This window comes from Hemiscyllium ocellatum, chromosome 41 (genome assembly GCF_020745735.1).
Source record: "Hemiscyllium ocellatum isolate sHemOce1 chromosome 41, sHemOce1.pat.X.cur, whole genome shotgun sequence".
Lineage (NCBI taxonomy): Eukaryota > Metazoa > Chordata > Chondrichthyes > Orectolobiformes > Hemiscylliidae > Hemiscyllium > Hemiscyllium ocellatum.
Genome location: NC_083441.1, coordinates 5,708,574 through 5,724,532, shown reverse-complemented (window position 1 = coordinate 5,724,532; position 15,959 = coordinate 5,708,574). Strand labels below are relative to the sequence as shown.

Genomic DNA, 15,959 nt, shown 5'->3' with positions numbered 1-15,959 from the left:
TCTCTCTGGGACCGGGGTGTGTTAGATACACTGTCCTTTCCCCCTCTCTCTCTCTGGGACCGGGGGGTGTTAGATACACTGTCCTTTCCCCTCTCTCTCTCTCTCTGGGACCGGGGTGTGTTAGATACACTGTCCTTTCCTCTCTGGGAGTGAGAAGAGTGAAGACGCCTCTTACTTCTTGGAAAGTTCTTTGACATCGGTGAGCCAGGAAGTGTTCACAAGCGCTCGCTTGGACCGTCGCTCCACTGCTCCTCGCGGTGGTTCTGGTACAATGAATACAAGCAAAACCACTGCAACAAGGCCAAGGCCTGGAGTCACCTACACAGACAAGAAACAGGGTCAGCGCCGAGGGAGCCCCGCACTGTGGGAGGGTCAGCGCCGAGGGAACCCCGCACTGTGGGAGGGTCAGCGCCGAGGGAGCGCCGCACTGTGGGAGGGCCAGCGCTGAGGGAGCCCCGCACTGTGGGAGGGTCAGCGCTGAGGGAGCCCGCACTGTGGGAGGGTCAGCGCTGAGGGAGCCCCGCACTGTGGGAGGGTCAGCGCGGAGGGAGCCCCGCACTGTGGGAGGGTCAGCGCCGAGGGGGCCCCGCACTGTGGGAGGGTCAGCGCCGAGGGAGCCCCGCACTGTGGGAGGGTCAGCGCTGAGGGAGCCCCGCACTGTGGGAGGGTCAGCGCTGAGGGGGCCCTGCACTGTGGGAGGGTCAGCGCCGAGGGAGCCCCGCACTGTGGGAGGGTCAGCGCCGAGGGAGCCCCGCACTGTGGGAGGGTCAGCGCCGAAGTGGCCCCGCACTGTGGGATGGTCAGCGCTGAGGGAGCCCCGCACTGCGGGAGGGTCAGCGCTGAGGGAGCCCGCACTGTGGGAGGGTCAGCGCTGAGGGAGCCCCGCACTGTGGGAGGGTCAGCGCTGAGGGAGCCCCGCACTGTGGGAGGGTCAGCGCTGAGGGAGCCCTGCACTGTGGGAGGGTCGGCGCCGAGGGAGCCCCGCACTGTGGGAGGGTCAGCGCCGAGGGAGCAGGCAGCGCTGAGAGAATACCACATTGATTCTGTACGGGTGAGCCCTCTCCCCGTCCTGGGACGGCGTGAGAATCAGGGATGAGTGTCCTCTGAGTGGCTGGCGCCCGGATAAAGGATCTGACTCACCCTCAGCGCCCAATGCCAGTCGTCAGTGAGGTCCGTCACCTTGGAACCCACGATGTAGCCCAGGCCACTGGAGAGCAAAGCGCAGACACCAAGGGTTAAAATACACAACCAACGGAGACAGGGTCACACTCCCAAGGTAACGCACCTCCCTCACCATCCGGAACACAGGGGAAAGACCCCTGTCCATCTGGGAGCAACGGTGGGCCAGACTAAACGCCGAGATAGATACACAGTACAGACCCCACTCCCCTCTCACCCAAACACGCGGAGATTGTCCCGATCCTTACCTGCCGACGGGGATCGCGAAATAGAAGATGGACAACATGCGGCTCCGCAAGTCCCCGACGAAGAGATCGGCGATGACCGTGGGGGCGATGGTGGAGTAACTGGCCTCCCCGATGCCCACCAGCCCGCGGGTGAGCAGCAGCGCCCAGAAAAACTGCGGGAGGCAAAGAGGAGGCGAGGGAGTTGGTGGGGGGGAGAAAGAGAGAGACACGGGCGCACCCGTCCCCGCCTCACCGTAGACACCGAACACATCCACGACGCAGCGCGCGCGCGCGCTCCGAGCGACCGCGGGGTGAGGCTGGCCCACGCAGAGACGGGCTTGCGTGGGCAAACCGACAGCAGATGCCAAGGGAGGAACGCCCGGATTCAGCCGACGCAGAGGCAAAAAGACACGAGACCCCCGAAACGTGCAAATCACCGAACGCTTGTGGGGGTGGGACGACGAGCCGAGCTGAGGACACAGGTCGGCACGACGTGTCACGTCAACCTTGGCTTCGAGATGGGGCAGCCTGAATGCTCTGGGCGCCTGCCGCTGAGGAAGAGGTCGGAGGTCGGGCAATACTGAGCGCGCTCAGTTTTCAGGGGCAGCTCATTTACAGATGGGGGGTTGTTGAAATCCTGGAGAGAGTTGCGCTCTGGAGGTTTACTGGAACGATGCTGCGACCAGGAGGGGGGATTTTTTCAGATACGAGGGCCGCTTCAGGAAATCAGGCTGACTGGCCTTGCGACGGCGAAGGTCAGTAGGAGACCTGAGTGAGGTGTTCCAACACTTCCAACAGGGCAAGGGGGATATTCTGTTGGGTTCCCCCAGTCAGAGACCTGGGGGGAGGGGGGTCGTGATCTCAAGATTGCCAGCGAGAACGTGGACACAGCTCTTCGCTCCGGAGAGCGGTTGACACTTGGAAATGCCCTTCCTGGTAGTGGGGTAGGAATTCCAGAGCAATGAGGTTAGACAGATCCGGGGGCGGGAGAGCGGGACTGAGCTGGGTGGTTCCTTCTCGGGAGCCGGGACGGAGCCGCTGGGTTCGAACGGCCTCCTCGTGCACCGGGAGATTCGACCGGAGAACCGATTATCGCAGCGAGGAGGGAGGGACGATCTCTTGACCAAACGGGCATCCCGGGAGACAGCCATCGTAACTCGGATCGGGAAGATCCCACCGGGTGGAAGCGGGAGGTACCGAAGGAGGAAAACGAGCGAGCGGAGAGCGAGTACGTTGGCGCGCAGACGAAGGAGAACCTTGCCTATCGAGGGGCAGACAGGTCAGGGCGAAGAACACGCCAGGCAGAGCGGGGCTATGCACCACGTGCTGGTGAACGGGAGGGAGGGGGGAAACCCGGTTTGGGCGGGTAATGGTCGGCGATGGGCTGAAGGGTCTGTTTCCGTACTGTGGCAGGTACAGACAGCTCACGAAGAGGGGCGGACAAAAAATATAAAAGAGAGCGAGCTATTGGGGGGTGCTCAGCAAAGAATGGAGAATGGAGAAAGCATTGGTGAGCAGAATAAAGAGAAACCTAACAAGGGTGAGTTACAGACAGGAATCTAATCGAGGGGTTCGGGGTGGTTTATATACAGAATAACAGATACCCGGGAGGGAGTTACAGACTGGAATCTAATCGAGGGGTTCGGGGTGGTTTATATACAGAATAACAGCTCCCCGGGAGGGAGTTACAGACTGGAATCTAATCGAGGGGTTCAGGGTGGTTTATATACAGAATAACAGATACCCGGGAGGGAGTTACAGACTGGAATCTAATCGAGGGGTTCGGGGTGGTTTATATACAGAATAACAGATACCCGGGAGGGAGTTACAGACTGGAATCTAATCGAGGGGTTCGGGGTGGTTTATATACAGAATAACAGCACCCCGGGAGGGAGTTACAGACTGGAATCTAATCGAGGGGTTCAGGGAGGTTTATATGCAGAATAACAGCACCCCGGGAGGGAGTTACAGACTGGAATCTAATCGAGGAGTTCAGGGTGGTTTATATGCAGAATAACAGATCCCCAGGAGGGAGTTACAGACTGGAATCTAATCGAGGGGTTCAGGGTGGTTTATATACAGAATAACAGATACCGGGAGGGAGTTACAGACTGGAATCAAAGGCTGACTGTTATGTGCCGTTCTGGGATCCATGTGACAGGAGGGGTGTGATAGTCCTGCAGAAGGTGCAGCGGGAGGTTGCCTGGGCTGGAGGCTCAGACCCCTGAGGGGTACGTGGACAGACTGGGGTGGGGGGCGGTCTTGCTCAGGGGCAGGATCCGGTGGAGGTGTCGGAGACTATCAGGGGTGCGGTTCGGAAGGACAGGAGGCCAAGTCAGAAACGCCTGTACGGTTTCAACGGGATTTATATAGTGACGTGCATTGCTGTAGCCGCCGGGGGAGGGGGAGGGGAGAGGGGTGTTGTGGGAGGGAGAGAGAGCGCGGGAGTGGACGTCCCGGAAGAATGAGGGTGCTGGAGACAGTGGGATCGCGGGGCTTGGGGAGATGGAGTCTAACTCACCAGGTGCAGCTCGGATGGGGGGGGGGGGGGGCGGGGGGCGTCACGTTTGGGAGGTGGGTGGGTCTGGGAAAAGGGGGGATGTGACGTCCCGGGGGCTGGGAGGGTGGCGGTGAACTCCCTGTCCCGGCTCCAAGCCAACGCCACTTACCTTCTTGGGAACGAAGGAGCTCAGTAAGGTGATCACCGACCAGAACAGGATGCCACTGCTCATGATCCACTTCCTGTTGTAGCGGTCGCCCAGGTAACCAAAGATGGGGGCCAGCACCATGTAGGAGCAGATGAAGACTGCCGAGGAAGGGGGGGGCGGGGAGGAAGAAAGCAGGAAACTGTGAGGGTACAGGACAGGTGGGTCCCAACGGGGCAGAGTGGGACTCCCTCAGCGCTGACCCTCCCACAGTGCGGGGCTCCCTCAGCGCTGACCCTCCCACAGTGCGGGGCTCCCTCGGCGCCGACACTCCCACAGTGTGGGGCTCCCTCAGCGCTGACCCTCCCACAGTGCGGGGCTCCCTCAGCACCGACCCTCCCACAGTGCGGGGCTCCCTCGGCGCTGACCCTCGGCGCTGACCCTCCCACAGTGCGGGGCTCCCTCAGCACCGACCCTCCCACAGTGCGGGGCTCCCTCGGCGCTGACCCTCCCACAGTGCGGGGCTCCCTCGGCGCTGACCCTCCCACAGTGCGGGGCTCCCTCGGCGCTGACCCTCCCACAGTGCGGGGCTCCCTCGGCGCTGACCCTCCCACAGTGCGGGGCACCCTCAGCGCTGACACTGACACTGCCACTGCCCTGAGAAAGGGTTAAAAATGTGTTGCTGGTTAAAGCACAGCAGGTTAGGCAGCATCCAAGGAACAGGGAATTCGACGTTTCGGGCATAAGTCCTTCTTAAGGAATGAGGAGAGTGTGTCCAGCAGGCTAAGATAAAAGGTAGGGAGGAGGGGCGATGGAGATGTGATAGGTGGAAGGAGGTCAAGGTGAGGGTGATAGGCCGGAGTGGGGTGGGGGCGGCGAGGTCAGGAAGAAGATTGCAGGTTGGGAGGGCGGTGCTGAGTTCGAGGGATTTGACTGAGACAAGGTGGGGGGAGGGGAAATGAGGAAACTGGAGAAATCTGAGTCCATCCCTTGTGGTTGGAGGGTTCCTAGGCGGAAGATGAGGCGCTCTTCCTCCAACCGTCTTGTTGTTATGGTCTGGCGATGGAGGAGTCCAAGGACCTGCATGTCCTTGGTGGGGTGGGAGGGAGAGTTGAAGTGTTGAGCCACAGGGTGGTTGGGTTGGTTGGTCCGGGCATCCCAGAGGTGTTCTCTGAAGCGTTCCGCAAGTAAGCGGCCCGTCTCCCCAATATAGAGGAGGCCACATCGGGTGCAGCGGATGCAGTAGATGATGTGTGTGGAGGTACAGGTGAATTTGTTGGGGATATGGAAGGATCCCTTGGGGCCTTGGAGGGAAGTGAGGGAGGAGGTGTGGGCGCAAGTTTTGCATTTCCTGCGGTTGCAGGGGAAGGTGCCGGGGGTGGAGGTTGGGTTGGTGGGGGGTGTGGACCTGACGAGGGAGTCACGGAGGGAGTGGTCTTTGCGCAATGCTGATAGGGGAGGGGAGGGAAATATATCCCTGGTGGTGGGGTCCGTTTGGAGGTGGCGGAAATGACGGCGGATGATACGCTGTATACGGAGGTTGGTGGGGTGGTAGGTGAGAACCAGTGGGGTTCTGTCTTGGTGGCGATTGGAGGGGCGGGGCTCAAGGGCGGAGGAGCGGGAAGTGGAGGAGATGCGGTGGAGGGCATCGTCGATCACGTCTGGGGGGAATCTGCGGTCCTTGAAGAAGGAGGCCATCTGGGCTGTACGGTGTTGGAAACTGGTCCTCCTGGGAGCAGATGCGGCGGAGATGAAGGAATTGGGAATATGGGATGGAGTTTTTACAGGGGGCAGGGTGGGAGGAGGTGTAGTCCAGGTAGCTGTGGGAGTCAGTCCGTTTATAGTATTTCAGTTTTCCACATTTCCAGCTCGGAGAAAGGGTTAACAAATGCTGTTTTCCTGATGCTGCAGACACCCACTCAGCTGGTTCAGTCGCTCCTCGGTGAGTCACTGAGTCATGTGAGGCTCATGTGAAGCAGTCATATGACAGCATTGAGAGCACAGTCGCACAGCCCCCACACTCTCACAGGAAGCAGGCTAGCCTGCAAGCCCAGAGGCAGGCCGTTCGGCCCATTGGGCCAGTACCAGCTGTCCAAGTGAGGATTTCCCTTGCGCCGTTCTCCCAGTGACCCTGCACCTTCTGCCTATCCCATCACAGACCCAGTCTGTCGTCCCAGTCCGAACAGACCCTGCCTCCTTCACCCTCCCAACCCTGTTCCACTGACCCCAACGCGCGCTGTGGGAAAACGTTTTTGTTTTGTGACAGTGCTTTGCTCCTCCAGGGGTTCAGGGTGGTTTATATACAGAATAACAGCTCCCCGGGAGGGAGTTACAGACTGGAATCTAATCGAGGAGTTCAGGGTGGTTTATATACAGAATAACAGATACATTAGATTAGATTAGATTACTTATAGTGTGGAAACAGGCCCTTCGGCCCAACAAGTCCACACCGACCCGCCGAAGCGCAACCCACCCATATCCCCACATTTACCCCTTACCTAACACTACGGGCAATTTAGCATGGCCAATTCACTGTGGGAGGAAACCCACGCAGACACGGGGAGAACGTGCAAACTCCACACAGTCAGTCGCCTGAGTCGGGAATTGAACCCTGGTCTCAGGCGCTGTGAGGCAGCAGTGCTAACCACTGTGCCACCCACTAGCTAATGGAGGGGTTCAGGGTGGTTTATATACAGAATAACAGCTCCCCGGGAGAGAGTTACAGACTGGAATCTAATTGAGGGGTTCAGGGTGGTTTATATACAGAATAACAGCTCCCCGGGAGGGAGTTACAGACTGGAATCTAATCGAGGGGTTCAGGGTGGTTTATATACAGAATAACAGCTCCCCGGGAGAGAGTTACAGACTGGAATCTAATCGAGGGGTTCGGGGTGGTTTATATACAGAATAACAGCTCCCCCGGGAGGGAGTTACAGACTGGAATCTAATCGAGGGGTTCGGGGTGGTTTATATACAGAATAACAGCTCCCCCGGGAGGGAGTTACAGACTGGAATCTAATTGAGGGGTTCGGGGTGGTTTATATACAGAATAACAGCTCCCCGGGAGGGAGTTACAGACTGGAATCTAATCGAGGGGTTCGGGGTGGTTTATATACAGAATAACAGCTCCCCGGGAGGGAGTTACAGACTGTGGGTAACGTACCTGTCTGTAATAGTCCCGAGCTGCTGTCTCCGATTTCGAAGTATTCCTCAATGTCAGGCAATACTCCTGTTGAGGGGAAGGTATCGGAGCCATCAGATACAGCATGTGCATGATCATTCTCCCCCCTTCAGCCCCACTGCCCTCCTTTCCCTGTGCCTCTGCCCGCTCTCCCTCAACCCTTCTCTCCCCCCTCGTCTCTCCGTGACCCCCACTCACGATGCGTCCTCTCTCTCTCTCTCCTTCCCTTGCTCTCTTCCCCCCCATTCTCCCACCCTCTGGTTCTCCCTCTCAGCGCCCTCCCCCACTCAATTGCCCTTGCCCCAAGCTCCCATCCCCTGACGCAACCCCACAGACCCACGCCGACCCCGGCATCTCGCCCCTCTCCCACTTCCCTGTCCCGACCGCACTCCCCCCAAACTCTGTCCCGACTCACCCTCTCTCTCCATTGCCTCGATCGCCCCTCCCCCATTCCCCCTCAACCCCATCCCCCTCCCCCATCCCCCTCCCCACCATTCCCTTCCCCTCCCCCGCATTCCCTCTCCCCATTCCACCCCCCTTTCCCCTCCCTCCCACCCCCACATTTCCACCTCCCTCACTCCTACTCCCCTCCACTCCAACAATCCTGCTCCTCCCTTCACCCCCCCCACCCCCTGTAGTGCGCTGCTGTGCTGGTGCTGTACTGGGCTGTGCTGGTGTTATACTGATGATGAACTAGTATTGTACTGGCGCTATATCAGTGTTGTACTGGTGTTATACCGGGCTGTACTGGTGTTATACCGGAGTACTGGCGCTATATCAGTGTTGTACTGGTGTTATACCGGGCTGTACTGGTGTCGTACCGGAGTACTGGCGCTATATCAGTGTTGTACTGGTGTTATACCGGGCTGTACTGGTGTCGTACCGGAGTACTGGCGCTATATCAGTGTTGTACTGGTATTATACCGCTGCTGTACTGGTGTTTTACCGGTGCTATACTGGTGTCGTACTGGTGTTATACCAGTGGTATATTGGTGGTGTACCGATGCTGTACTAGTGCTGACCTGCCACTGTGAACCAGTATTGTACTGGTGTACACTGGTATTGTACTGGTGCTGACCTGCCACTGTGAAGCGGTCCATGTAGTTGTACTGGTGTTATACTGGTGCTGTACTGGTGTATACTGGTGCAGTGCTGGTGTACTGGTGTGTACTGCTGGCGGTCCATGTAGTTATACTGGTGTGTACTGGTATTGTACTGGTAGTGTACTGGTGCTGACCTGCCACTGTGAAGCGGTCCATGTAGTTATATTGGTGTTGTACTGGTGTGTACTGGTATATACTGGTGTTGTACTGGTGTATACTGGTGCTGTACTGGTGTTGTACTGGTATTATACTGGTGCTGTACTGGTGCTGACCTGCCAATGTGAAGCGGTCCATGTAGTTATACCGGTATTATACTGGTGTACTGGTGCAGTACTGGTGCTGAACTGGTATTGTACAGGTGTACTGGTGCTGTACTGGTGTTATACTGGTGCTGACCTGCCACTGTGAAGCAGTCCATGTAGTTATACTGGTGTATACTGGTATTGTACTGGTATTATACTGGTGTATACTGGTATTGTACTGGTGTATACTGGTGTGCTGGTGTTGACCTGCCACTGTGAAGCGGTCCATGTAGTTATACTGGTGTGTACTGGTATTGTACTGGTATTATACTGGTGTATACTGGTGCTGTACTGGTGTGTACTAGTATTGTACTGGTGTATACTGGTGTTATACTGGTATTATACTGGGGCGCTGGTGCTGACCTGCCACTGTGAAGCGGTCCATGTAGTTATACTGGTGTGCACTGGTGTTGTACTGGTGTGCTGGTGCTGACCTGCCACTGTGAAGCGGTCCATGTAGTTATACTGGTATTATACTGGTGCTGTACTGGTGTGCTGGTGGTGTACTGGTGTTGTATTGGTGTTATACTGGTGTTGTACTGGTGTTATACTGGTGTTGTACTGGTGTGCTGGTGCTGACCTGCCACTGTGAATGGGTCCATGTAGTTATATTGGTGTTGTACTGGTGCTGTACTGGTGTATACTGGTATTGTACTGGTGCTGTACTGGTGTGTACTGGTATTGTACTGGTGTATACTGGTATTATACTGGTGTTGTACTGGTGTTGTACTGGTGTATACTGGTATTATACTGGTGTATACTGGTGCTGTGCTGGTGTATACTGGTGTAGTACTGGTGTTGTACTGGTGTATACTGGTGTATACTGGTATTATACTGGTGTGTACTGGTGTTGTACTGGTATTATACTGGTGTTGTACTGGTGTTGTACTGGTGTATACTGGTATTATACTGGTGTATACTGGTGCTGTGCTGGTGTATACTGGTGTGAGCTGGTGCTGTGCTGGTGTGAGCTGGTGTTGTACTGGTGCTGTGCTGGTGTTTTTTTTAGACTTACAGTGTGGAAACAGGCCCTTCGGCCCAACAAGTCCACACCGACCCGCCGAAGCGCAACCCACCCATACCCCTACATTTACCCCTTACCTAACACTATGGGCAATTTAGCTTGGCCAATTCACCTGACCCGCACATCTTTGTGACTGTGGGAGGAAACCGGAGCACCCGGAGGAAACCCACGCAGACACGGGGAGAACGTGCAAACTCCACACAGTCAGTCGCCTGAGTCGGGAATTGAACCCGGGTCTACAGGCGCTGTGAGGCAGCAGTGCTAACCACTGTGCCACCGTGCCGCCCACAAAGGAGCTGGTGTGAGCTGGTGTTGTACTGGTGTTGTACTGGTGCTGTGCTGGTGTTGTACTGGTGTGAGCTGGTGTTGTACTGGTGCTGTGCTGGTGTTGTACTGGTGTACTGGTGTTGTGCTGGTGCTGTGCTGGTGTTGTACTGGTGTTGTACTGGTGTGCTGGTGTGAGCTGGTGCTGACCTGCCACTGTGAAGCGGTCCATGTAGTTATACTGGTATTATACTGGTGTATACTGGTGTGTACTGGTGCTGTACTGGTGTGAGCTGGTGCTGACCTGCCACTGTGAAGCGGTCCATGTAGTTATACTGGTGTATACTGGTATTGTACTGGTGTATACTGGTGCTGTGCTGGTGTGTACTGGTGCTGTGCTGGTGTGAGCTGGTGCTGACCTGCCACTGTGAAGCGGTCCATGTAGTTATACTGGTGTATACTGGTATTGTACTGGTGTATACTGGTGCTGTGCTGGTGTGTACTGGTGCTGTGCTGGTGTGAGCTGGTGCTGACCTGCCACTGTGAAGCGGTCCATGTAGTTATACTGGTGTATACTGGTATTGTACTGGTGTATACTGGTGCTGTGCTGGTGTGTACTGGTGCTGTGCTGGTGTGAGCTGGTGCTGACCTGCCACTGTGAAGCGGTCCATGTAGTTATACTGGTGTATACTGGTATTGTACTGGTGTATACTGGTGCTGTGCTGGTGTGTACTGGTGCTGTGCTGGTGTGAGCTGGTGCTGACCTGCCACTGTGAAGCGGTCCATGTAGTTGAGGAGGTTGATGTAACAAAGGACACAGACCGTCAGCACCGCCCTCCGCGGGGACCCGGATGTAGCCGCCCGCCGCGGGGACCCGGCCCCGGCCCCGGCCCCGGGGGAGCAGGGGACCAGCGCTTCCGCCTCCCCGGGGGACACCGCCGCGGCCTCCTCCTCCTCCCGGGACTCCGGCTCCACACCGTCCGCCGGCGCCAGCAGCGGCCTCGGGGGGTAACGGCTGCTCATCCTCCCGGTTCCCACCGGCTCCTCCCTCCCCACCCCCCGGCACACGGGGACGGCGTCAGGGAAAGAGGGGCGCGGAGACCGCCTACAGCGACACCACACGGTGGGAGGACCCACTGGGAGGACCGGCCTCACTGCCAGCCCGCAGCGACACCACACGGTGGGAGGACCCACTGGGAGGACCGGCCTCACTGCCAGCCTACAGCGACACCACACGGTGGGAGGACCCACTGGGAGGACCGGCCTCACTGCCAGCCCGCAGCGACACCACACGGTGGGAGGACCCACTGGGAGGACCGGCCTCACTGCCAGCCCGCAGCGACACCACACGGTGGGAGGACCCACTGGGAGGACCGGCCTCACTGCCAGCCCGCAGCGACACCACACGGTGGGAGGACCGGCCTCACTGCCAGCCCGCAGCGACACCACACGGTGGGAGGACCCACTGGGAGGACCGGATCACTGCCAGCCCACAGCGACACCACACGGTGGGAGGACCCACTGGGAGGACCGGCCTCACTGCCAGCCCGCAGCGACACCACACGGTGGGAGGACCCACTGGGAGGACCGGATCACTGCCAGCCCGCAGCGACACCACACGGTGGGAGGACCGGCCTCACTGCCAGCCCGCAGCGACACCACACGGTGGGAGGACCCACTGGGAGGACCGGCCTCACTGCCAGCCCGCAGCGACACCACACAGTGGGAGGACCCACTGGGAGGACCGGCTCACTGCCAGCCCGCAGCGACACCACACGGTGGGAGGACCCACTGGGAGGACCGGCCTCACTGCCAGCCCGCAGCGACACCACACGGTGGGAGGACCCACTGGGAGGACCGGATCACTGCCAGCCCACAGCGACACCACACGGTGGGAGGACCCACTGGGAGGACCGGCCTCACTGCCAGCCCGCAGCGACACCACACGGTGGGAGGACCCACTGGGAGGACCGGATCACTGCCAGCCCGCAGCGACACCACACGGTGGGAGGACCGGCCTCACTGCCAGCCCGCAGCGACACCACACGGTGGGAGGACCCACTGGGAGGACCGGATCACTGCCAGCCCGCAGCGACACCACACGGTGGGAGGACCCACTGGGAGGACCGGCCTCACTGCCAGCCTACAGCGACACCACACGGTGGGAGGACCCACTGGGAGGACCGGCCTCACTGCCAGCCTACAGCGACACCACACGGTGGGAGGACCCACTGGGAGGACCGGCCTCACTGCCAGCCCACAGCGACACCACACGGTGGGAGGACCCACTGGGAGGACCGGCCTCACTGCCAGCCCGCAGCGACACCACGCGGTGGGAGGACCCACTGGGAGGACCGGCCTCACTGCCAGCCCGCAGCGACACCACACGGTGGGAGGACCCACTGGGAGGACCGGATCACTGCCAGCCCGCAGCGACACCACGCGGTGGGAGGACCCACTGGGAGGACCGGCCTCACTGCCAGCCCGCAGCGACACCACACGGTGGGAGGACCCACTGGGAGGACCGGATCACTGCCAGCCCGCAGCGACACCACACGGTGGGAGGACCCACTGGGAGGACCGGCCTCACTGCCAGCCCGCAGCGACACCACACGGTGGGAGGACCCACTGGGAGGACCGGCCTCACTGCCAGCCCACAGCGACACCACACGGTGGGAGGACTCATCTGCAAGCTGCCTCTTGAGGCGGCTTGAACCATGTTGTCCAAGATGTCCAGGGAAAAAGTCAGGATAGGTTCAGGATGGGAGGGAAAAGATTGAAAAGGGGGCAACTTTTACCCCCAGAGGGTGGTACGTGTGCGTGGAACGAGCTGCCAGAGGAAGTGGTGGAGGCCGGTGCATTTGCGACATCTGGATGGGTGTACGAATAGGGAGGGATCTGGGCCGGGTGCTGGGCAATGGGACGAATGGCCAGTGGGGGGACATCTGGCTGGTGGGCTTGTGGGAAACAAAGCTGCAATAATTTCAGTCCGAGACGAGATCGGAATCAGTCGTGGCCTTTATTTCACACTCTGCAAGTGGGCGCGATGTCCACAGGACAGGGACAAAACACATCGAATTCAACAAATACTCGATATTTATATAATTTGGTTCCTACATGATGTTATTTCTTATTTCCTTGCCTCCCCCCCCCCCCGTTCACTTCCCTAAGACCGGCACCCACTACTCCTGTTTATCTGATCCGAGCTTGTCTGTGACAAAAATGCCCATTCCTGTTCTCACACGGCCATTTGACCTCACCCTGCTGTGGGCACATCCTTGCCTGACCATTATTCACTCCCTCCATCCGTGCTGCTCCTCACAGCGTCTCATCACTAAGCCCTTTTAATTGGGGTTTGTTCCTGTGTTTCTGTAGAAGTGGGAAACAGATGTTTATACCTACTGTTTATACAGGCCCGTCTTCACAGCATCTAACCACTAAGCCTGTATTTTTTTTAACCATTGTCTTACAATCCCATTTCTTTCTCGCATACATTTTTAGCTAACACAAAAAAAAAACAATGATGCATTTCCTCCACATAGTTCCCATTCTTGTTGACTCAGCTCCTGGCTGCAACAATTACACACTGGTGTGAGTTCATTCACCTTGTATCAGGAATTATAATTGCAGAAGGAACATTAAATTTACCATATCCCACAGGCTGAAAGGTCTGTTTCCGTGCTGCACTTCCCAGTGAGTGTTCAAGCACGAAAACGTATCCGTGGACGCACACGCGCAGCGTGACAGAAACGCACAGAGGTCGACACACGCGCACACGCGCGCGCACACACACACACACAGTTCTATTCAAAAGAACGTGAGCCTCATTAGCAGCAGGGTCAGTGACCGAGGCACACAAACAATACAGACTGTATGAAGATGCAGAAACACACATTGACAAACACAAAAACGCACACGTTCAGAGCTACATGGGCTCCCTTGGTGTGTCGCAAGGGAAGTGCTTGATCTATTTAATAAAGGGAAGCTCATCGCAAAATAAAGTCCCATTAATTTGTTAAAAATCCCGCAGCACCAGGTTATAGTCCAACAGGTTTAATTGGAAGCAACACTAGCTTTCATCAGGTGATGAAGGAGCGTCGCTCCGAAAGCTAGTGTGTTTCCAATCAAACCTGTTGGACTATAACCTGGTGTTGTGGGATTTTTAACTGTGTACACCCCAGTCCAAAACCGGCATCTCCAAAGCATTTGTGTAATTGATCTACGTAATCACTCTGTTCATTTGTAGAATTCTCCAAAGCACATTTAAAGTAAACGTGTTGACCTCACCTTTATTCACATTGATATTGTGACCAGATTAGATTCCCTGCAGCGTGAAAACAGGCCCTTCAGCCCATCAAGTCCACACCGACCCTCCGAAGAGTAACCCACCCAGACCCATTCCCTGTATGTACTCCTGACTAATGCACCGAACTCTACGGGCAATTTAGCACAGCCAAGTCACCCTCAGCTGCACATCTGTTGGCCTGTGGGAGGAAACCAGAGCAAACCCACACAGACACGGGTGGGGGGAGCGTGTAAACTCCACACAGTCGCCCCAGGCTGGAATCAAATCCAGGTTCCTGGCACAGTGAGGCAGCAGAGCTAACCACTGAGCCACCATGCCACCCACATATCTGTTAGATATTAGCCCGCTATGTGAGTGCATTTTCAGTTTACTCACACTGCCTGACACTCTTAAGGTCAGAGAGTCACAGTGATGCCCAGCACAGAAACAGACCCTTCGGTCCAACCCGTCCGTGCCGACCCAGATATCCCAACGTAATGTAGTCCCACCTGCCAGCACCCGGCCCATGTCCCTCCAAACCCTTCCTAGTCATGTCCCCATCACGCTACCTTTTAAATGTTGCAATTGCCCCCAGCCTCTACCACTTCCTCTGGCAGCTCATTCCACACAAACACCACCCTCTGAGTGAAAAAGTCTCTGAGATTCCTTTCATATTTTCCCCCTCTCACCGTAAACCTATGCCCCTCTAGTTCTGGACTCTCCCCCACCCCAGGGGGAAAAGACCTTGTCTATTTACCCCATCCATGTCCCCCCTCATGATGTTATAAACCTCTATAAGGTCACCCCCTCAGCCTCCAACACGACAGGAAAACAGCTGAGACTTTTCAGACCTGCCTGTAGCTCAAATCTTCTCAACCCTGGCAACATCCTTGTAAATCTTTTCTGCACCCTTTCAGGTTTCACAGCATCCTTCCGATAGGAAGGAGACCAGAATTGCACGCGATATTCCAACAGTGGCCTAACCAATGTCCTGTACAGCCGCAACATGACCTCCCAACACCTGTACTCAATACTCTGACCAATAAAGGAAAGCATACCAAACGCTGCCTTCACTATCCTATCTACCCACGACTCCACTTTCAAGGAGCTATGAACCTGCACTCCCAGGTCTCTTTAATCACCAACACTCCCCAGGACCTTACCATTAAGTGGATAAGTCCTGCTAAGATTTGCTTTCCCAAAATGCAGCACCTCGCATTTATCTAAGTTTAACTTCACCTGCAATTCCTCAGTCCATTACATCCTGTTGTAATCTGAGGTAACCCTCTTCGCTGTCCACTACACCTCCAATTTTGGGGTCATCTGCAAGCTTACTAACTATACCTCCTATGTTCACATCCAAATCACTTATATAAATGATGAAAAGTAGTCGATTCTGCACCAATCCTTGTGGCACTCCACTGGTCATCGGCCTCCAGTCTGAGAAACAACCCTCCACCACTACCTTTGAGCTAGTTCTGTATCCAAATAGCTAGTTCTCCCTGTATTCCATGAGAACTAACCTTGCTAATCAGTCTCCCATGGGGAACCTTGTCGAATGCCTGACTGAGGTCCATATAGATCACATCTACTGCTCTGCCCTCATCAATCTTCTTTGTTACTTCTTCAAAAAACTCAATCAAGTTTGTGAGACATGATTCCCCCACCCCACTCCGGCCTATCACCCTCACCTTGACCTCCTTCCACCTATCCCACCTCCCTCGCCCCTCCCCCAAGTCCCTCCTCCCT

At 56.7% G+C, this 15,959-nt stretch overlaps 1 protein-coding gene across 2 annotated transcripts in view; it reads right to left on the bottom strand.

Annotated features, from left to right (window-relative positions):
• The window catches only part of spns1 (SPNS lysolipid transporter 1, lysophospholipid), a 60,446-nt gene extending 49,426 nt beyond the window's left edge, over positions 1-11,020 (bottom strand). Inside the window, exons 1-6 of one of the 2 annotated variants that reach the window (XM_060853530.1) lie at positions 10,690-11,020; positions 7,215-7,280; positions 4,076-4,212; positions 1,428-1,579; positions 1,141-1,207; positions 176-318 (exon numbers count right to left, since the gene is read on the bottom strand). In XM_060853530.1, the coding sequence (XP_060709513.1) occupies positions 176-318; positions 1,141-1,207; positions 1,428-1,579; positions 4,076-4,212; positions 7,215-7,280; positions 10,690-10,948 (824 nt within the window). In that variant the 5' untranslated portion in view covers positions 10,949-11,020. Of the gene's footprint in view, positions 1-175; positions 319-1,140; positions 1,208-1,427; positions 1,580-4,075; positions 4,213-7,214; positions 7,281-8,310; positions 8,335-10,689 lie in introns of those variants that run through there. The other variant, XM_060853531.1, reaches the window with a different exon arrangement.
• Positions 11,021-15,959: the final 4,939 nt, after the last annotated feature.